Raw genomic sequence first — 23339 nt, forward strand, 5'->3', positions numbered from 1 at the left:
GATCTGCTTTCTGCACTAGCTCCAGTATTCAAATAAATGTAGCTTTTTAAAACAGTAATGAAATTATGAAAAACAGGAAGGAGGGATGGAGTAAGAAGTTAGCTTTTTGTTGAGGTGATATCAACCAGGGATATGCCATATTATACATGACAACATTTTTGTCATCATAGTTTAATAAAATTACAACCAACTCTGAAGAGCTTGGGAATTAGGCTTTGTGGCATCGATAATTAGAGTCTGTGGTCATTGCAATATGAAACACTGAAGTTTGGTTCCTAAATTTTTGGGATGGCTACTAGCGTCAAAGCAAAATTTAAAACCACACCTATTAAAATAAATCATAATTTTAAATGCTGATGTGTCTGTCTTGTGTTAAATATGGACATATCAATATAATAGACACAAACTTTTAATATTTTTGATAATTAAAAGAGTTAGCAATGACAGTTGTGATATAGTTTGTGTAAACAATACAAAAGGGTAGATTATGGGGGTTAGAGGGAAGGATTGGGTTTAAGTTTCCTGAAGAGATCATTAGAGGAGACCTGGGAGTGTGAATAAATAAGTTTTTTAAAAGTAGCTTTTTATTTATACAGAAGAGAAGGAGGAGAAAGTTTGGCAGTGCTGCTCCAGCCGTAAGTAGCAATGTACCAGAAGTCACCAATTGGAAAACGGATGAAGAAGAGGAAACAGTATCAGCAGATGGACTGCCATGTAGTAGAAAGAATAAGAAAGAAACAGAGACTGTAGGGGAGGTGTTAAAGCTGTTATGGAGGACAACAGGAAATCCTTGAAAAGATTTTCAAGGGAGTAATTTATCAAGTGGTAGGGCAGGAAGAAGCCTACAGCTTAACTCCTGTTCTTAAAAATCTGGAAGCTGCCACACTATAGTTGGTCCTGTGACTAGCTGTGTGATCTTAAGAACTCTCTTAGAGTTCCCATTGAGTAGACCAGTAGGATTCTAAGCAGACATACTTGAGATTGCACTGTAAATCAATTGTACACTTGGTTTTTCTGGAAAACCAGGAGACAGAATTGTATTCATTTTGTTCCTGTATTGAACCACCATAAACAGATGGAGAATGGGTTACAATATTTGTGGACCAACTTGTGTTGGAATTTAAGTGGAAAGTATCTCTACAGGAAATGTAAGTTGAAGGCTATTTTTAAAGGCACCTGCAAGTTTAAGATGTGAGCCATATCAGTACCATTTTCTCTTCTAAACTGGAAAAATCCATTATGTCAAAAAAACCTAGTAATAGTTCCATGAGTCCATAAACATTGTGCTTTTTAAAAACTAAAATAAGTCCATACCTACACTGCAATAATATCTTCAGAAACATATCTCGGATGTGTTGCTGTACTTTGCAAACAGTCTCATGAGAAGCTCTAATGTCTACCAACAACAGAGGAAATTTTGTGCTTTCATTCAGTGGCCTCCCAAGCGAGAGGAAGCTTGTTACTCGCTTCTGTCGAGTATAAGTTTAGTTACCATGACAATTTATCTGAATAGGCCAATTGTGGAAGAAAAAACAAACAGGGCTTGTCCCCCCCCCCCCCCTTTCTTGATACAGCTTCACGTGAAGTTGAATTTACTAAGCTCTTGCAGGACTGCTTGAAAGGTAAGTGACCTGCAGCATGTAGCAGCTTATAGATAGTAAACTGCTCTTACACAATGTCGGTTTTATCTGGATGTGGTTTTATAGCACAGCCTTCTATCTTCCAGCTGTGTTCCTTTTGTTTAATAAAGAAGTAATCTCAAAATGTCAGTTTCAATGCAGGTGCCTGAATTGAATCATATTTTTATCTCAGGGAAGGAAGCAGAGATAGTCACTCCACAGCTCATGGAGAGACCCATTCAAAATTAAAATCAACCACAAGAGCACTTTTACTTCCTGGCATGAGGCTTGTAAATTGCTCATTCCCCTGGAGGCAGCAGTTTCAAGCTGGGAAACACTTGCCAACTACAAGCCCCAGCAGGCAAGGGCCGTGCCCACCCCCCTGAAATGTGGGCCAGTTGCCACATTGGGGAATAGTGTTCAGAGTATTGCTGATATATGAGGGTTCCCACTTCACCACTTTATCTTAACAACTTTGTGGTGAGGATTAGGGTAAGAAGTAATGACTGATGCAAGGTTACTGGGTGAGCTTTGTAGTTGAGCATATATTTGAACTCAGGTCTCTCCAATCCAAGGTGTATCACTCTTAACCAGCCTTTCTTTTTTACCATTGAGAACCCCCTGAAACATTCCTCAGTGTTCGAGAAACCCCAGAAGTGGCACAATCATGCAGAGAATATGGCTGGAAAGCACAATACATGCCCATCCAGGGCCCCTCCCCAGACCAGCCTAACCCATCATTGGCCATTGGGGGGGGAACAGGTTGGCACGACCATGTATGGTCATATCATCAGATAAATCTTGAACAAATGTTTAAAATATTTTTTTAATTAATTAACTCCCATCTATTTGGGAAACCCCTCTAGGGCTCTCAAGAAGGCTCAGGGTTTCATGAAACCCCGGCTGAAAAAGCCAGTTCTAACCATTATACTATTCTGTTGTGGTTCTAGCCCTGTGAGAAGTAGGTTAGTGATTCAGACTGCAGTTCTAAGCACACTTCCCCAGGACTAAGTCCCATTTTATTAATTTTAGGCCAACTATATTGCACACATCTGCATGGTTAGCTCCTGATTGTACCAATGTCACCTATAGAGAGGTACTTTGTGCAATAGATTAATACTTCCTACGACAATCTTCTCTTTGAGGACTGGAAGTTCTGAAATGAGAAATAACCACATCATAACGTGTTCCAAATTGTTTTTCTATGCAAATATTACTATTGTCCTGAGGCTATCAACAGCACTAAAGCAGTAAATATCCTTTGAAAAAGTCTCTAGGTGGGGATGGCTTCATGACCAGAGAATGCTGGTGAATGACCACCTCTCAGAGGTGTTAAAGGTAAAGGTATCCCCTGTGCAAGCACTGGGTCATGTCTGACCCTTGGGGTGATGCCCTCTAGCGTTTTTATGGCAGACTCAGTACGGGGTGGTTTGCCAATGCCTTCCCCAGTCATTACCGTTTACCTCCCAGCAATCTGGGTACTCGTTTTATCGACCTCGGAAGGATGGAAGGCTGAGTCAATCTTGAGCCAGCTGCTGGGATTGAACTCCCAGCCTCATGGGCAGAGCTTTCAGACTGCATGTCTGCTGCCTTACCACTCTGCGCCACAAGAGCCTCTCTCAGAGCTGTTACTATGATCTTATTTTCAAAAAAGTGATCTTCACAAAGCAAATAGTTGCCTGAATACATTTTGGGGCTTAGACCATAGTAGATTGTTGAATCACTAACAGCTAAACTTCATGACAGCACTGAGGGTCTTTCAGGCAAGAGAGGGAATTGAACTTGTATTCATTTGGGAGAAGGTTTGAATACTCTTATAAATATTTCTATTATTATAATAGTGACAAGAAAATTAAGACTTGTGACATTTTTCAAAGAGGAAAATCCGGGTAAATATGACATCAGGACAGTTTTATAGCTGTGGAGACACTAGGGGGCTTTCCGCACCGGGATCTTTGTAGCAAATTGGTTGCTGAATGAAAAATCGCCATTTAAAATAGTGGAATTCGTCGTTATGCATACCTGCCTTTGTAGTGGAATCCAGTTGCGTTTTGTAGCGTTTCCCACAGACTTCCGGTCTCGGCAAAAATCGCTAGAAAGGAAGCGCTCTTGCCAAGCTCGTCCCGCCCCTGGCCGTCAAGCAGCCAATGGGCAGCCGTTAGCATGCTCCCAAACAGCCCCTTTCCCTTTAGGAAAGTTTAAAAAAAAAAAAAACACCCATTGCAACGAATCTGTGTTGATTCGTTGCAACAGAGACCCATCAGCTGGCAGGTGTGTTTGAGCTGTCGTTTGATCGTTGCCACACTCCCTCCAAGTGAAAAAAAAAATCCCCCCCCCTCTCACGGGCCCGATTTTCGTGTAAAAAATAAAGGGAAAATACATCAGCAAACGGGCTTCTCTGTTGTTTGTGTCCAAAGTGTTGTTTGTGCTTAGTGACTCTGGGGAGGGACTGAAGCCGGGGAAGCCTCTAAACAGAAAGAGGCTCGCTGGTGCGTTTATCCCCGCTTGCTCGGAGAAAAAAAAAATGGCGATCGCTTCGCCGGAAGATCAGAGGAGAGAGCCAGGGGGAGGGACTTTGTAGAAACCGCAACAATGTTAACGCACAGGTCTTTTTCGCTACTGTTGCAGATTGGTTGCAGGAGTGTATCGCTTTCCGGAGGGTGAATCCACTTTTGGGGATTTCCCTGAAAGCGCTACAAGGAAGCGCTTTTTGCGGATCGGTTTCAGGTGTGTGGCAGATTGTCAACGACGTTGTGCATAACGGCAAATCAATAGCGTTTTCAATTGGCAACCATTGTGCGATTTTGAAGGCGTGCGAAAAGCCCCTAGGAATGGGTATGACTCACCTTATTTAGATTGTCATTTTGACCCCACAGAACCATTTAGACTTTCAATGGAAAGGCTATTGTTCAATTCAGTTTTCTGATATTAATTTATTGGTGAAAATGACCATTTAAAATTCAAATAGCAGCTTCTTTTTAAATATCACCCTATATGTTCAGTTCACCCTATATGATCCTGGGGAGGAAAGCTATGGCAAATCTAGATAGCATCCTAAAAAGCAGAGACATCACCCTGCCAACAAAAGTGCGTTTAGTCAGGGCTATGGTATTTCCAGTTGCAATGTATGGCTGCGAAAGTTGGACCATAAGGAAGGCCGAGTGTCAAAGAACTGAGGCTTTTGAACTCCGGTGCTGGAGAAGACTCTTGCGAGTACCTTGGACTGCAAGGCGAACAAACTGGTCAGTCCTAGAGGAGATCAGCCCTGACTGCTCCTTAGAAGGCCTGATCCTGAAGATGAAACTCAAATACTTTGGCCATGAGAAGGAAGGACTCCCTGGAGAAGAGCCTAATGCTGGGAGCGGTCGAGGGCAAAAGAAGAAGGGGATGACAGAGAGTGGCTGGATGGAGTCACTGAAGCAGTAGGTGCAAACTTAAATGGAATCCGGGGAATGGTAGAGGACAGGAAGGCCTGGAGGATCATTGTCCATGGGGTCGCGATGGGTTGGACCCAACTTCGCACCTAACAACAGCAAATATGTCCAGTTAAACCTTTCATGATTATGGCTTGGATTCAGTCAACTTGAACACCCAATCTGTCCTAAACCGCTCCTCACTGCACCCCACATTTAGGGTTGCCAACTCCATGGGAAATTCTTGGTCATTTGGGAACAGTGCTCGGGAAAGGCAGAGTTTGAGGAGGAAACAGAGCTCACTTGGGATAAGATGCCATAGAGTCCACCAAAGCTGCCATTTCTTCCAAGTGAACTGATCTCTGTAATTTGGAGATCCATTATAATTCCAGGAGAACTTCAGGCCCTGCTTGGAAGTTGAAAGTCTTACTTCATTTCACATGGCTTTTGTAGATCCAGGTTCCATGATTCCTAGCCAAATGTTCTTTGGTGCAATGGTTAGGAGTGCGGACTTCTAATCTGGCAAGCTGGGTTTGATCCTCTGCTCCCCCATATGTAGCTAGGTGAGTGACCTTGGGCTCACTACAGCACTGAGAAAGCTGTTCTTACCGAGCAGTAAGATCAGGGCTCTCTCAGCTTCACCTACCTCACAGGGTGTCTGTTGTGGGGAGAGGAAAGGGAAGGCGACTGTAAGCCACTTTGAGACTCCTTTGGGTAGAGAAAAGTGGCATATAAGAACCAACCAAAATGGACCTGTCCTCCTTTTGTTACCAACAAAAGAGCTGGTTAGTTCCAATCCTATAATTTGAAGGCTAATTTCTGCCCCAACTGGCAAAAGGGGATAAATATTGCACCTCTTATCAGAATTTATTTTCTAATATTGTGAACATCTTACTGTGGGACCAAACAGCTAGTGAAATCCATAGTTATATATGACTAACTCTCTGTTCATTTGCTTCTTCAGCATTTGCTTCTTCAGTTCATTTGCTTCTTCTTCTACAGACTGAGGCTGTAGTCAACAACTCTTCAAACAAGGCTAAAACTTGTATAGCAATCCAAACAGGTTTTACTACTGGACGTTGCTATGGGTTAATGCTGCCTGGGAGTCAGTAAACTCATCACTTCTATAAGGCAAGAGGAGGTGAAGAAGGAAAAGAGAAAGGAAGAAAAGATAACTTGGGTAGGGGAGTTATGATGTGGAAGTATCTGAGATACTTCAAGGTTATCATGTGACTATGTCAGGGCTGAAGGCAAACCTTATGCAAATATAAATAACAGATGCCTGTGATCTGCTGGTAAGTTATTTAAGTAAGAATACTGGTAACAAAGATTGGTGATCATCGTCTGAGCATGTTCTTATTATGAAAGCTGTTCTCTTGGAAGAAATTGTATGAAGATGTTCTGAAAAGCAAAAATAATTCCAGCAGTACTGAAGAAACCAGACACAAAATTATTGGGTTTGTGTATTAGATTGTTATGTGAAAACCATGTGGACAGCTAATACAAAAAGGAATTTGCCACAGAAGACTTTGCATACAGTAAGTGCATATTGAGACTTTTAACCTATTAAAACAGAATTTAAGATTTTGTTTCTACATCATTGTTTAATAATATGTATTATTAGAAGGAATTGGTGATAGTGGGAGGAATGATCCAAAATTTATGCATGATAATCATGAAGGAAACCAGTCAGCCTGAGTGAGAAAATTGGCAGGATCCAACCTGATATCACAATGTAAAGTAGATGAAGACCGAATGCAACAAAATCAAAGAAGAAAGATTATATCTTCAGGAATATGTTAATTTATGCATTCTCTACCACTATAAAAATGGAGGAAATTATTACCTTTATTGATCTCAGGTGAATGTAAAATTGCAAACCTTTTACACTGTATTTTTTTCTGCAGGATTATAAAGGAACAAGTGCTTTACCACCAATACACAACCTGTCATTGAATAATAGGATGTCTGTATGTATTTGAATAATAACATTACTAATTATACTGCATGATTTCATTATAGTACACTGAAAAGAACGTAGATAATTATGAGGATACTGAAGTAGTTAATACGAGACTTTAAGTTGACAATAAGCCCATGGGATACAAAGGTGAGCTCATGCTCCTCTTTTAAAAAGAAGAGGAATTGAGTTACTTGGACACTAGTCAGAGTGGTAGCAGAGAAGGGATGGAAGATGTGTGTAGTAGGAATTGCTACTAGAAGAAGGCTCCACTGCTAAAAGGATGGGTAAGATACAACCTAAGAGCAATAACGCCCAGTTTAGACAACTAAACAGGTTTTTTGATTTAATCTCTGAGTGTTATAAAAGTGATAGTTCCTTTAATGGCATAATATTACATAATGTGATCATTTAGGTTTCGGATGAGGGGATTTATTTTTCTACCACACATTTCTCTTTGTTGTTAGCCATTCAGTTACTTAAACAGGTAAAAGATTTAAAAACCTTTTCAGTGATATTTTTTTAACTTTCCAAGCCTCCCTTTTTCATCCTAATAACAATAACATCACCATTTAGCAATCTGTATTTATCTAAGTAGTGATGTTTTGAACAGCAAACCAAGAGCAAGCTTGGTGTAGCAGTTAAGATTGGCAACCTCTGATTTAGAGAACTGGGCTTGATTCCTCACTCCTCCACATACAGACAGCTGGGTGACATTGGGCCAGTCACAGTTCTCTCAGAGCTTTCTCAGCTTCACCTACCTCACAGGGTGTCTGTGGTGAGGAGAGAAAGGGTAGGTGAAGTCACTTTGAGATGCCTTTGGTTAGTAAAAAGTGGAGTACAAAAAAAACAGTTTTTCTTCTGAGTGAGGGCAATCAGACAATATTCCTCTTGCTGTGAACAAATTTTCCTCAGTGTTCTTGTCACATAGTCACATCTTGAATGAGTATGTAATTACTTCACTGTTGCTAGGAAGTAGGAGGACAAAGTGAAAGGGGAAAAAACCCAGAAGTTGATTGATTGATTAGACCAGTGGTCCCCAACCTGCGGGCCGCGGCCCAGCGCCGGGCCGCAAAGGCCATGGCGCCGGGCCGTGGCTCCCTCTCCCCGCCCCCCCGCAGTAAAAAACTTCCCAGGCCGCAAGCTTGCGGCCCGGGAAGCTTCTTACTGCGGGGAGGGCGGGGAGAGGGAATCAGGGCCGGGCCGCGCCCGCGCGGCCTGATCCACAGGTGCGGCCCGTGGGCGCCGCCGGGCGCAGCTCGCGGGCGCGGCCCGATTCGCGGGTGCGGCCCGCAAGCGCGGCCGGGCGCGGCTCGCGGGCGCGGCTCGCGGGTGCGGCCCGCGCAGTCCCTGCGGGCGCGGCCCGATGCCCTGCCGGTCCCCAGCCTAATAAAGGTTGGGGACCACTGGATTAGACCTCTTATCCGCCACTCCCAAGCAGCTCGTGGCGGGTTACAAATGTCTGTATAAAACCCCCAATAAAATACCCCTTAAAACCACAGACAAAAAATACATCAGATAAGAACAACAAGATGCGGCAAAACCATTGAATTCCCAATTCTGTCCCCATAGAGAGGGCAGCATTATGAGCTTTTTGAGCCACTTTTTAAATGCCAGGTTTGGGCAGAGACCTGGCCAGTCTGAGGGCTGGATCCAAACAGCTTTCTGACAGGTGAAAAAGGGAGGACCAAGTCCTCCTAGACCACAGAGGATGCTGTTCTCTGGACCATGGGATGGACAACAGCCATGTGGGATGAGGGCTGTCATAAGAGGAAGAACTGGGTGAGCTTGAACAAAAGAAGGTGGTTGGATCCAGTTCCAGGTATGCACCAAGGAAACTTTCTCTTCACAGCAGCCAATTACAATTTATTTAAAAATAGCTTACTGATGAAGAGTTGCTTTTAATTCATTTATCCAATTACCTCTAGAAACAAAGATGTCATTGGCAGATACCACATATGAATGTAAGTGAAGAGACAGACTTGCAAGTGAAGACACACTTAAAAGTAGGTGATTCTTTGTCTTTCCTCGTTTTCAGAAGGGTTGGAAAACACTGCTCCTAACCACCTGCCTTGCTTTGCCCATAGCGCCACATGCACCTTCACCTCACAAAGAGTTTCAACCATGAATCAGACGGGAACAGTCAATCGCATCTGAGAAATTCAGAGGTATGTCATCTAAAGGTAAGATACAAAGAAAGCAGTCTTCTATAGACTGATGCTTGATCCCCTGCAGACCTGTGCCTTGACTGTACAACATCATAAGGCAGGTGAGAGCTTCCATGATTATATGTTTCTTCCCCCAAAAAAACATGACTCTCACAGTGAGAAAACAAGCACACCCAGGAAAGATCTGGATTAGAACTCTTCTCCCTGACTGCCTGTTTTTGTGTTCAGGGTTTTTTTCTGAATATATTTTGGAATATATTTAGTCATGTGAATCCCCATCTACAGTGCAAAGATACAGGTTTATCACCTCATTTGTAAGAAATGGCCAGAGAAACTGGGATACAAGGGTTGTGATTTTAATTCACAAGGCATGTTCTGTTCCAAGATGCTTTCTAGACAAGGGTTGAAGCATCATCTCAGTGCTCTGTATACCATCTAGCAATGTCTTGGTAGAGTAAGGGCAAGATCTATCTACCCATGTTTCATATTTTGGCTTGGATCCAGGCCAGCAGTAATTTCTGCTGACGGAAGGGAATTTCATCAGTAGAATGGAGCTTTCTTGCTTCCCCTATTTTCTTGCAGCCAGAAATGCTCCCCCAAATGCACGTGATCGGGACACGTGTTCTCAAACTGATGAGAAATCAGGAATGCTTAAGAACAGGCATGGCTCTTGCAGCTGGATGATACAGAGTCATCAGATGCAAAGACCATACTTTGCACTATCAATACCTGTCATTATGCAGGGTTCCTGATCCTTGCCTTATGCAGATATTGCACTATTTGCGTTCCTTGCAGATGATGACTGTGCATCAAGAATTCACCAAAGTATGATTTAAGCCATCTTCTCTGATCTTGTCACCCTTATATTTGCTACATCTACTGGAAGCGATGGACAGTTGACATTGTTCAGGTTACGGGAATGCATGATCATCGGTTCCTATTAACAATTAATTTAATTAATTAGTTAATTTAGAAAGGGTATTGTGTTTTATTCTGTTATTTAGCCTGAAGTAAAAACTACAGAGCAGGTTGAACAACACTATGCAACCTACAGTGGCTACACAGATGAATCTCTGGGGAGGGATGAAGCTGCTGCATTGACCGAAAAAGAATTAATTTCCATACCCAAGATAGCAGAAAAACATAAACGGATGCTTGCAAACGGCAGGCTCCTCCAAGCACAAGCATGCGATGAAATCCATCACTTTGAAAAGGATGGGACTGCTGATGAAAAGAAAATCTACAGATTATCAGATGTAAATAACTCAACAGCTGGAGAAGATAATGCTGTTCATCACAGTCCTTCGTCTTTAACTACACCTCATCAGCAACCTCAGACTGAAAAACAAAACTCCTTCAGTGCTCCATGGCTGAAAAACCAAGAAATGTCTGATAATATGAGGTGTTATCCCCACCGCCCTCCGGACAGCAATACCAACCGAGCTGCAATTAGAGGATTAATCAATTTGCCATGTTTCTCCAAAAAGCAAATCTTTATGGTCTATATTTGCGGAGGATATCAAGGTACAAGTTCTGAAACCAAAACATTTGTGTATGGGGATTGCAATAAAATTTCAGTAGTACAAGAGAGTTATTTATGCAGTTATTTTATTTTATTCCAGTTGTTTTATCAATGACTTTAAAAACCAGGTAGAAATCCATGTAACTGGAGGCAGCAAGTTCAGGGGCTCAAATATTGAGTTTAAAGACACATTATTAGTTCTTAAAAGGTAAAGGTAAAGGTATCCCCTGTGCAAGCACTGGATCATGTCTGACCCTTGGGGTGACGCCCTCTAGCGTTTTCATGGCAGACTCAATACGGGGTGGCTTGCCAGTGCCTTCCCCAGTCATTACCGTTTACCCCCCAGCAAGCTGGGTACTCATTTTACCGACCTCGGAAGGATGGAAGGCTGAGTCAACCTTGAGCCAGCTGCTGGGATTGAACTCCCAGCCTCATGGGCAGAGCTTTCAGACAGCATTTCTGCTGCCTTACCACCCTGCACCACAAGAGGCTCCTATTAGTTCTTAAGAGAAGTGAAATTGGACTGTGAGAAGTCCAGGGATGGACTGGCCACTTAACTTACAGGGAAGGTTCCAGTAGCCCACTGCCCTGCATGGCTAGCACAGCCAAACTCCAGCAGTTGTTCTTCCAGCACCTCAGGAGCATCTCAGGTGCATCTCAGAATCCTCAGTTCCAAGAATGGTTGGTGTCAGTTGCCTCTGCCATTGTTGGATGTAATAATGAAGGTGCCATTCTGCTTGGCTTGTTTTTGAACTATGGTAACTTTCTAGTCCAGCCCAGTCCCCACACATGTAGCACATTTCTCATGTCTTCCTACTCACTTCTAGTTAAATAGATGCTTGCGAGCTTTGGTATAGTGTACAAAGTTTCCAAATGTTTTCCTCAGAGGAATTGTGAGAGCTCTTTCAAACAGGCTTTAACTAGGAAAACCTGAAAACCTCTTCTCTGGCATGTAAAATATTCTGACAGATTAAATATAGTACTGACTAGGAAGCCCCATTCCGAACCCCACTGGTTTGTGAAGTTCTACCTATATAAGCCCACTTGCCTAAAGGTTTCCACAAAGAGACAATAATGAGGATACTCGTTCTCACAACGTAATCAGTTTTCTGGGGTTCCATAGTGTCTACCAGCAGATTTTCTGAGATAGAGCCAGCCATTTTTGCCTTGCTGAAAAAGTAAGAACCGGATCTTTTTTGACTACCAAAAACATTATGCTGGAGATTCTGGGATATGTATAGACAAAAAGCCATGCAGGAATCCAGTGAGACTGAGTGTCAAACCCTTGATATATTATGTAAATCCAGAATATCTGCATGCATCTCTTGTTTACTTACGTTATTTGGCTCCTGTAGTATTGTTGTTCACCAGTTCCCCTTACAAGGTAGTGCTGAAGCCCTTTACATGGCAACAGATTGGCACTCAAAGCCCCTTCTACCTTCAGAGATTCCATGATACATTTCAGCCCTATTTTTGCAGCCTTAGTAGCTAGAAAATCAGGGTCTTTCGAAAAAGCAATCCAAGGTTCAGAGATAGTTGGCGGCAGGACTTACCCCAGCCGCCCGTTGGCCGGGAAAGGGTGGTGTGCAGGGAGCAACGCGCTCCTGCGGCCCCGGCGGCATGCTCGCGCTGTGTGCAGCAGCGCGAGCGGTGTGATGGGGTGGGCGGTTTGGCCTAATCAGGCACTGCCCTCCTGCTTCCCGCCACTCGCAGCTGGGCAGGCAAGCGTCCCACCCTCCCTCCCTGGTTTCTTATGTTTTAAGTTTTCTTGTGTTATTTCGTCATGGCGGGTATGCATACAGGAATGAGCCTGTTAAGGGGAGCCAGTGTGTGATCGGTCTCCCCGAGGGGTTCGGGGCCCCCATAAATGGGGGCGGTCAGTAACAAGCTAGGGCATGCCCAGCGGGGTAGGCCTCCATAGCTTGTTTAATGACCAGATGGTTCTGGGGGTACCCAAGGAGGTTCGTGTCCTTTGGCCCCCCATCCAGGCCATCTCCCTATTAAGAGTCCAATAAAAGGAGTTACGTAATCCCAGCGGGGAAGTGTTGGCGAACTCTGATGGGTGTGGACTCTGGGTAGGCAGTGCGTTCACTGCTTAGGTCAGACTCATCCTGATGCTGCACCAACCCTCCAGCGGGAGATGTTTGAATAAATGCCATGGCCTGTTATTTGCCAAAGCCACTGGAGTCGCGTATTATTCACGCCAATATAGCCTTATACCAGCCAATTACATTTGGACCCAAGTACAAAATACCATGCTTGGAAAGGCTACATGCAATGAATATATGCTGTTTGTATTTCAGTATTTGAGCTTATCCTTACATGACTAATAAATCCTATTTATACAGATATAGGAATTTATATTTTTGTGTATTAAATATGTATTCCCACAGCTATTTCCAGTGTTTCTAACACAGTTATAAATATATTTCTGCCAAAGTTGTGAAACTCAAATGGTCTTTGTTGTATTTCAGCTCATAATGGACGATTAAATGTTGTGATGCTCCTAAAAAATCTGGACAACATTGACATTTCATTCTCTTTCACCTAGATTTGAAGTCTAAAAACCATATAGTGAAAGTATACTAACCACACCTGTATCTATAGATGTTTCTGAGAATTTCTGTTAATAACGGTGTTGACATGCTTTGTTATTTGAACCAGATTCTGAGGTTGAGCGAAATGCATTATTGGAAAAGTCCTTTCCTGGATTGTATAGCTATTGTAAAAAGAGAGGTTATGAATTCCACATGCTAGACCTGAGGTGGGGAATAAAAGACGGAATCGCTAATGATCACCATGTTGCTTCCTTGCATATAAAGACATTGAGGAAGTGCCAGGAGTTAGGATGCCAAACTTTTGTGGTAAGTTGCAATTAGTTAATTTGTGTTGAAAAATAGAGTCTCGTTTTTCCTACTTGATGAGCCTACTTCACACTACAAATCAAGTGTATAGAAGATTAAGATGAAATTAGGTGACATGGCTGCTTCCACACAGAGGTTTTTTGGTGTACTTTCAGCACGAAGCTGGAGCACCTTTTTTTTGGGGGGTGGGAAGAACATTCTCAAAATGTCATGCTATAATTATGATGCAATTGCCCATTCCCCGGTATGCTGTTTTCCAAAGACCATAGGAAAGACCATAGAAAACTTGCAAAGTGGAAGCTGTATTGCCAATGCACATGTCTGGGCATTCACAACAAGAGTGAATGCCAAACAGAGCATCTTTAGCATGTAGATTCTCTGGTAACTGACTCAGTATGGAACATCACTGGCTTCATAGAACAACTTACGGCCTGTTGTGTTTTAGGTTTTCGTTGGGCAAAAACATGATGATCCCTGCCTCCCAGGAAGAATAAGCAAGGAGAATTTTGAGGCAGTCACAGACACTATTGAACGTATGAAGCTGAGTATGCAAAAAGCAAGCCAGCCCTTGTATGATAGTTTGAAGACAGATGTGCTTTTAGGAAGAATAGATGAAATCCAAGGTGAAGTTCGCCTAGACGTCCTGAGCCTTGACCGATCATCACCCACAGAGCTTGAAGCTGAGCGCCCCACCAAGGAGGAACATAAAGCAGTCAATTCAAATGGGCAGGATTTTGCTGCTGCTTCTCCAACCGCGGAGAAGACCGAAGCTGAATATGAGGAGGAACTTCAGCTTCTAAATAAGTGGTATCGTTTGGATGAAAACTGCATCCCTGCAAATTACAGGCTGCAGCCTATTAGGTTGGTTTGTTTTTCAAATTTACCCATTATACAGTTTCCTACCATTTATGAATCCTGATATTTAGATGCTCTCTTTCTCGATGCAAAATTTAATCGCACACAGTGAGATTAAAATTCTCTTTGTTCCAAAGAAGCTCCCAGTGCTTCTGAGAATGACCTCACTCCAGTGCATCACTACCAAGCAGCGGTCACAATGCATCCTGGTTAGGCAAAGGTTAGGTTAGATTATTATCTGGTAGTGGACCGGGAGCACCAATAGATTATTCCCATGATGCACAGAGAGGGACCTAGTCAAATGGGGGGGGGGTAGGTTTTTGCCACCGGGGTAGATTTTTAAAGGGGGATTGATGATATTTATATACTCTACTAGGGGCCAAGCCTGTTGCATTCAGGAATACAACAGGACCTAGATTGGGGTGGGCGGGTATGTGGAAGAACCCTGTGGATGGCCTCCCTCCCCCAGGAACTGGAAAGGCTGCAAGCTGGAGGCCTCCAGGAAGGGAACTCACCGGCAGGGGCAGCTCTCACACGGCAGGGATCTGCAGCCTCTGAGCCTCGGAGGAAAGTGGAAGATGGAGGGGGTGGAAGGTGATTGGTTGGTTGCTGGACAGACAGGCAAGCTGGTTGGAGGAGGAGGCACTCAGGGGTGGGACAGCTGCCCTGCGTGGGTGTTAAGCGCTGAGTGGCACTTAAGCCATGAGACACACTCCTGCTCCAAGGCCTTACCAGAAATACATTATGTGGAACAGATGTGGGGTTTTACTATTATGTAACCTGCTGCAAGATGTCTTTGCTGACAGCGGCAGGCAACAACAACAACAACAACAACAACAATAATAATTTTTGTGTTCTTGATCCAAAGCCTTACCTTCCTTCCATCTATTTACAAGTATTTGGGAGTGGGCCCTGTCTCAAACGTAATTTCACTGGGCCCAGTACAATTTTTTGTAACATTAACCCCCCATCCCATGCCACACATTACAATCTCATGAGTTATAAAAGAAAGCAACCCTATTTTATTGCTTAAATATATATTATGGTAATGGGGTTTGTGTGTGGGCCAAGTTTCCACAGACCCAAGAAAAACACTTCAGTTCTCCCCCACCATGCTTAGGCCCTCGTGGTAACACTGCCAAGAGCAGCCCCTCGGCATAACAAGGCATTGACTGAGGTGCACGTTTTGAGGTTAGTGGAGCATCTTTCTTGTCCATTTCTCACTTTTTGTGCATTTCATGTTGTCTACGCAGTGCAGTGTACACAGACCTCTTTAGCAAGGATTATCCTCGCAGGCAACAAGCTAAGAACAAGTGGCTGCTATCTTTTCAGAAACTATGTAAGATATTTCAGGACTATGTTCCAGGTGCTCTTGACCGCGAAGCTGCCACCACGCTGCTCAAAACAGGTGAAGAAGAAACATTTTCAAAATACTCCACCGTGAAATCTATTGACTTCTGTAGACCTTGTTGTCTAGGGTTGGGCGCTTCGGCATCCGAAGCGGCCATTTGTACCCGAAGCAGCCAGCACCGCACCGTGGGGGGGGAGGCAACCACGCTGGTGCCTGCACCACCTCTCCTACGCTGTGCTGTGGCATGAACAGCCGCTTCGGACACCGAAGTGCCCAACCCTAGAACTACCATATTGTTGGTGGGCTGGGCTGGGAGAATTGGTTTGTTCCTGGAGCTTAAGAAAACTTATTTCTGTTTTGCAAGTATTGCAACAAGAAGTGGACCAAGGATTCCAGATCCAAGGATCTTGCGAGGATCACTGCCACTGTTTCAAAAGAAACATCACCGACCTTGAGTGCAACCTGTCAAGCCGTCAGGCATTCAAATACATTGACATTCACCCACAGAAACCACAAATTGACAAAACAAAGCAGGATGCACATCAGGACTTTGTGGAAAGCATTCATTCCAGGGTAGGTCAGAGTAGAATTGGTTCTCTTCCAAGGAGCTCAGGATATAGCACATAGAGCATCCTTTCCAAAATGATAAAGGACGTGTCTTTTGGGACATATTTGGCTTGTATGGAATAGCTGCTTAGGGCAATGTTTCTTGGGCATTGTGTTGGAAGTATTCTTTACCTAATCTGCTCCAAACCACAACACATTTGTCACTGTGCTTTTAAATAATAGGCTTCCAGCATATAGAGAAATTCACTTTCTGATTGTAATCTGACAGTTGTTTTCCCCCAAAATATATTTTCAATGTGTTATTATATAGACCTGTTTCCCACCCCCTCATTTTCTGGCCTTCGTTTTAATTCTTTTAATTTCAGTGCTTTCAGTCTTGTTCTTTAAATCTGCATACTTTCACAAACAACCGATGGTATACTTTCTGTACTTTGAAAGCTAAGCAGAGTTGCACCTTTCTAAACCTACTGAGTTCAATGAACTTCAAAGATATAAATCTTTGGATTGTGCTGCTGGTCTTCTTATTCCCATCTTTACCACCACTTCTCTACCCTACTCAGACTTCCTTGAGCCATGTATAATTCTTGTCTTTTAGACTTAGAAATGAATAAAAAACCAATTAAAGCAAACTTTCAGGAAGATGTAATGAGTAGATAGCTCACAAAGTGTGTGTGTGTACGCGCGTGTATGCCTTCATCTCTTTATTCCTTCATCTCTTTTTCCGTTCAGCTATAAGCTAAACACTGGGGAAATATTCCTTTCCTTTCCTTCTGGTATCTTCCTCACAGTGTATCAGGGGATTCCAGCTATGCTAGAGACAGCCAAGGTATTTTTGTATTTTTTAAAAAGTTCCTCCATTTCTTTATTGCTGCAACATGTCTCTGTACGCTAGCAGAAATAATATCACGTAGCAAAATTATAACCTAAGTAAACTTGCAAGAAATAGCTCCATTTATTATTTTAGGTAGTCTACAATAAGGTCTCCCCCCAGCTCCCCGAACAAGATGGCAAAAGTGGAGGTTGATGCAATGCAAACATTAAAATACTGCATAGTAAATTCTGGGTGATCCTAATATGAGGATTTTAAAAGGAACTTATTTTTGAGGTGTGGGGGGGAGAAGTTTAGGAATATATCCTAAATGTCAGTGTGGTATAGTGGTTAAGAGCAATGGACTGTAATCTGGAGAACTGGGTTTGATTCCCCTCTCCTCCACATGCATCTGGCTGGGTGACCTTGGGCTCGTTACAGTTCTCCTAGAGCTGTTCTCACAAAGCAGTTCTTAGAGTTCTCTCTGCCCCACCTACCTTACAGGGTGTCTCTTGTGGGGAGAAGAAGGGAAATGTGTTCATAAGCCACTTTGGAACTCCTTTGAGTAGTGGAGTATGGCATAAAATAACAGCTCCTTTTCTTCTTCTAAAGATCTGGGGGATTTGAAAGTGCAGAACATCCAAAACGTGTAAGTCAGTTCTTGGTGGAACAACTCAGTCTGGTATACCAAATGTTTTTGAGGAGTATGGTTTTACTCAACAGGTAACCTGTTCAATGAACTGTCTGCTTGCTTTAGTGGTTGATGTGAATAGCAGGGTTTGTTCTCTACAGCTTCGTCACACAAATATCTATACAAAGAATGTTGGCTGGGGAAGAGATGGAATCAGTCCTGCCAGCAACAGAGCCCATGCTTACTACCTGGAGCGCCTCTGCAATGACTTTCAGAAAATTGTTATCAATCAGTTCAACAGGTCAGCCACATTAATTGTCCTTTGAGCAGATAATAAAGACATCCCAAATTCCAATAAATCTCTTTAAAAAGGAAGCCATTTCTACATTCTACATTCATTCTTGGCCATTTTGCAAGATGATGGAACTTGGCATAGCACTTCCCACGTTACTTTCCGTGTGTAGGGCACCACTGATGCTAAATCCTCAGACAGGCTCTACCCCAGGGCAGTTCTTCTGTAAAACTTTGACACGGAGAAGGAAGTGATGCATGTTAGTATCTTATTATATATTAAAGGTTAATAGAATATGAATGACAGGAATGTTGTGATTGCTGGCACTCCCACAGGGATGCTGACAATCTGAAACACTTTTTGTGAATGTTCTAAAATAATATTCATTTTCCCCATGTTTCGAAGATGTACTTGTGAATATTGTCAATCACAGTTGGGCAACGATCAATATATGCCTAGATAAACCTCCATTAAATGCATCTGATGTTGTCACCATGGTCATTTGGCTGTCAATCACGTAATTCCTCACATAGGAAAAACTACTGTAAGATGTTGGCAGATGTTGGTAACATTTCTTCTAATTCCTCTCCTCCTATTTCACCAGAATGAGTAGTTCAAAGGACTTTCAGAAAAGGTTACATACCAGAAGACAAGCATTTGGAGCTCACCATGATGATGAGATTTTGGAACATATCCAGCACTGTCAGGCCTTGTAAGTCTGATGATGTGCTGTGTTACTCAATTTGCATTAGTCATGCTTTGTCACCTCCTAGAACATGCTATAGAGGAAAGTTTTTCCCACCTGAGCACTGCAGACCTGCTCCTAAGACCCATAAAAAAAATTAAGTCTGTCCTTTCCTTTGCTGGGAGTAAGGACTAATGAGAAGAGTTTTATCTGATATTTGGCAGAAACATAAAGAAAATGTTAAAAAACAGCCTGATTGACTGAATAATAGCCTTATTATTCTAAGCAAGTGCAGGACAGACCTGCCTTTTCATTCAGGAAAGAACAAGCATATACTAAGGAGTATTTATATACCAGGAGATAGGCATATAAGGAGAGATTGTGTCCATTACACACAATTTCTTCAGTGCTGCCAGAATAATAGAATTAGGCACTATTTAGAGGATATTAAGCAAAACTCCCCAGTGTCGATTCTAAATTAGACATGGCCAGGCAAGCCACCTTAGGTGGCAGATTTTGGAAAACTATTAAAGGGCAGCCAATTGTCAATTAGTTATTGTTGTTGTTTATACCACCACAGGTTTGACATTCCTGCTTCAGGTACCAAATTGTGTTGGATGAGGTCTCCAGTCTTGCTAAGCCTATGGACACTTGGAATGTTGAGGGTGGCTGACCCCGGGGTGCTGGACCCAAGTAAAAATGTTAGGGAGTTGCAGACCAAGCATTCTCCTTTGAGACAGACCCCTGCAAGTTCTCTCATTCTATAGCATACTCATAGGATGTGCATATGGCTACCACTCACTACATTCATCTTGGCTTTCTGCACAAGGACCACTACCACAGCGTGCTGGTAGCCAACTGGGCTAAATGCAGCATGTCCTGGCAGCAGGCACTTGACTGCTTGGCCACTGGCTGGGAAATTCATGGGATGACTTAAAAACAGTGTTGAAATGCTAACGTGACTGCAACCTGTTGAGTTGCTAGCTCTATGGAGTTACAACGCAGTGATAGATCAGGCATATGGAGAAACAGACAACAAAATACAGCATTCTCCTGTATGCTCCAAAAGCAAGAATGTTGGGATTTCAGAGTGAACGTCTCTCCTCTGTTAGTATACCAGAGTCCTGTGAAATAGATCAGGTTGACAGACAGCCTAGACCAAGGGAGCTGCAAGACTGAGCAGGGACTGGGATTCGAAACTTCTCTGTCCACATGCGACATTGCATGGCAATGATTCTCAGAGGTCATATTTAAATATATTGTAGTGAGTCCTTTGAAAGGGTCTCTTCAGGAAGTCATGTGGTAGAAGACTTCTATCACAGATTTCTAATAACTGTACTTCTTCATAAACCTTCTGAATGAAACTTCATCTACTGATTAGTAGGGTTTGCATGCCGAAGATTTGGACCAGGCCCACTTTCTTAGTCAACTATGCTGCAATTTAAACTAATAACTAAAAGTTTACAACTTAGTACTTGTTTTGTTTTTCACGTCTCAAATAGGGTTAAATGTATGGTAGGTAGAGAAATGGTTTTGCGTGAGCTGAAGACTCTTGTTACATCTTCAAACAGAAGACTGACAGTAATCTGTGGAGAAGCTGGATGTGGGAAAAGCACCCTCACAGCAAAGACAGCTTCCTTAGCTTCTAATTGGATCTCTGGGTAAGGGTCACTCATGGTCATTGTCAGCAAACGGGAGGTGGAAATCAGACACAATGCTTAAAACGAACGGAGTCCCTGCCGTTGAAAGAATGCAGCAGCATCTTCTTATTTCCTAAGTTTGTGGTTTTCTAACTGTCAGGATCCGTGTTAGCATCAGAATCCTGCTATGGGTTTTTCTGTATGCATTTATTGCATACAGTAATATGCAATTACTGTAATATGCAGTATACTGTACAGTATACTGTACTGTAATATGCAATTACCCTTGCAATTACCCTCTCTGAGGGAGAGGGACGTAGTGAGACTGGGAATGTTTGAAATCTGGGGTTGTTTATAGTTTCACTTTGATCTCTGTGTTATGTGTTATGTGTTAACTTTATGTTGCTTTGGTGTTGTCTGCATTGCAATGTCCTTGCAGTTGGAATTCATACCTGGGTTTGACAAATGTGCCTGGGAAAGTTACTTTCTGATGCGGGGTGACCTGCTGTGATAGATCCAATAGGGAAAATATCTGTATGTATATTGCAAATCAGTCTTAGTAAGAAGTATCATGAACTTAGTTCATTTTCTTTTCAATAAATCGCTTTTCCTGAACATGCCAGGCCTATTTATTTGAGAAGCCAGCTGAGAAACTGACGCTAACAGCTAGTGAGGATTTCTTTAGCCATTACCAGGATCAAGAAAGCAGCAAGATGTATCTTCTGGTAGCTAAACAGACCTCTTCCAGAGTTTGTTTTCTCCCCCTTTTATGCAGGAACCTCAGAGTAGTAATTCGATTTATTGGTCTCACTGGAGAAAGCAGAAATATCCGACTAATTCTCTTGAGTCTTTGCTGTCAGATAGCAGATATTTACAGCATTTCTGTCACTTTATCCAAGGTAACCAGTTAAGCTTTGCTTCTTACTAAACCTCAGGAATATTACAATGCATTTTTACAGTGCTCTCCCCTTCCCATTGTATTTTTCTCCAGACATAGTTAATTAATAAAGTTTCTGTAAATTCAAAATAAGTTAAATACAGAACTAACCTTTCTGATCAAATAATGCTGGCACAGAATTCAGACATCACCTTTCTCTTGTTATGTCCTAGGAGGTGATTGGAGGAATTGGGGTGGGGGTGGTGAATCCCCAGGTGCATCATGATCATGATCAAGCAATTGCTAAAGACAGAGCAGGATATCTGTTTTTGAGCAATGAAATATAGCCCATCTTTGAAATGGTCAGGGAGATCTTAGAAAACTCTCATCTTCTCGAGTGCTTATGTATTGTTTTGTATATTCAGCAAGCCATTAGAAGTCCCCTGTTGTCTGCAGTTTCTGCTGAGCTGACATTCTGCATTTGTATCTTATCCCTAGATCATTTAATAATAGCTATTTATCACCCAGCATAAAGCCCACAATGCCTACTGGTTTGGCATTGGGTAAAAAGGTTTGCTGTGTTTTTTCTCAAAAAAGGATTTCAAAGGACTGGTGGAAGAGTTTGCTTCTTTACTGGAATTTGCCACACCAGACAAACCACTTCTAATATGCCTGGATGGGATAGATGAATTATTGGAGGAGAACAGTGCTGCTCTGTCTTGGATACCTACTGAACTACCAAAGAACGTGTATTTTATTGCTTCCACATGCACTCAATCAGGTTTTTCCTGTTTGCAGGAACTGGAGGTGAAACTATATTTTACTGGGTTTTTTTTTTGGGGGGGGGGGTGTTTATTCCACGTTTCCCAAAGAAGTAAAATAGTCCAGAGAAGTCTGATATGTTCAGGTCAGATTGCCATGTTCTCCAGATCAGAAGCTGCTGTTCATAACCACTACATCAAGCTAGCTCTCATTTGTCCTGAGATCTTTTTTACATAGAGTTGGAAAAGCACAAGGGATAGAATTGCACCCTGTGAAACTTCATAGGATAGGTCCCATACTGATGATAATATTGTTTCCAATAGCAACCTAAGTCCTATCACTCAAAGGTCATCAGGTAAAGCTAGCAGAGCTATCTCTGGTCTAAAGCCAGAATGAAAAAGCGTCAGGACAGATGAATTCTCAGGTGGTTTATTAGGCCTTTCTTCTGGTACACCTGTGTTAAATCTGACATCCCAATCAGCACATAGTCTTGATAATTTATCAGTAAAATACTTGGCAAAAGTATCTCAGATTTTCTGTTTCTGGAACAGTAAAGGTTCATATTTAGGTGTCAGCAGATGTTGAACAATTGGGATGGCTGTGAAGCAATAGTAGCAGAAAAGTAACCTTATTTACCACCATCACTGCCATTTTGTAGGACTTACAATGAGCTCTGTAGCACGATCTGTCTGATTCAGTAAGAGTTTTCTGCCAGTGCCTTTTCAGATGACCCAGTTCTGTGGTAAATGAGGGGGCTGGTTTTTGTCCCAAAGGTGGGAGAGGTCAAAGAGGAAAACCTTGTAGTTCAATGAGCTTCAAAATAACATATTTTTTGGAATCCTAAAATCTCTTATTCTGGGATCCAGTAGTGATCTTTAAGCAGCTGGACAGATACTTATCATGGATGCTTTAGGCTGATCCTGCGTTGAGCAGGAGGTTGGACTTAATGGCCTGTATGATCCCTTCCAACTCTATGATTCTATGAGTGAGGGTAGACCATTTTGACTAGGCACCCTATCATTTGTGGTCTTGAAGCCACATTCACATTGGCATTGAGTAGGTAGTAGTTATTAGTTAAGACTAATGGTGATTATTAAACCATCTTCAAACCACAGCTTTAGATCCCAGGGTAGATCCGGCCTGAAGTTTTGGCATGCAAAAGGTAAGGGGGAGAACTTCCATTCTCAGGCAGCAGATTTCCTGTCCCCCTGAAGCTATTCTTGGAGTAATGTTTCAGGAGGCCTTTAGGGCTACAACAGGAGGAGGCAGGAAAGTTGTTATTCCACAGACATGAATTCTTCTTTCCACAGAAATTTGAGGCAGAA

The 23339-nt window shown here is 42.6% G+C and overlaps 1 protein-coding gene across 3 annotated transcripts in view; it reads left to right on the top strand.

Annotated features, from left to right (window-relative positions):
• Window positions 1-1582: 1582 nt before the first annotated feature.
• The window catches only part of LOC143819984 (uncharacterized), a 50597-nt gene continuing 28840 nt past the window's right edge, over window positions 1583-23339 (top strand). The window contains exons 1-15 of one of the 3 annotated variants that reach the window (XM_077302307.1): window positions 1583-1622; window positions 5997-6570; window positions 6940-7002; window positions 8921-8998; window positions 9080-9175; window positions 10165-10684; window positions 13347-13546; window positions 13992-14407; window positions 15655-15809; window positions 16117-16325; window positions 17920-18059; window positions 18655-18762; window positions 20238-20396; window positions 21151-21274; window positions 21850-22059. In XM_077302307.1, coding sequence (XP_077158422.1) covers window positions 6520-6570; window positions 6940-7002; window positions 8921-8998; window positions 9080-9175; window positions 10165-10684; window positions 13347-13546; window positions 13992-14407; window positions 15655-15809; window positions 16117-16325; window positions 17920-18059; window positions 18655-18762; window positions 20238-20396; window positions 21151-21274; window positions 21850-22059 — 2529 coding nt within the window. In that variant the 5' untranslated portion in view covers window positions 1583-1622; window positions 5997-6519. Of the gene's footprint in view, window positions 1623-5996; window positions 6571-6939; window positions 7003-8362; window positions 8999-9079; window positions 9176-10164; window positions 10685-13346; window positions 13547-13991; window positions 14408-15654; window positions 15810-16116; window positions 16326-17919; window positions 18060-18654; window positions 18763-20237; window positions 20397-21150; window positions 21275-21849; window positions 22060-23339 lie in introns of those variants that run through there. The other 2 variants (XM_077302308.1, XM_077302309.1) reach the window with 2 other exon arrangements.

This window comes from Paroedura picta, chromosome 10 (genome assembly GCF_049243985.1).
Source record: "Paroedura picta isolate Pp20150507F chromosome 10, Ppicta_v3.0, whole genome shotgun sequence".
NCBI lineage: Eukaryota > Metazoa > Chordata > Lepidosauria > Squamata > Gekkonidae > Paroedura > Paroedura picta.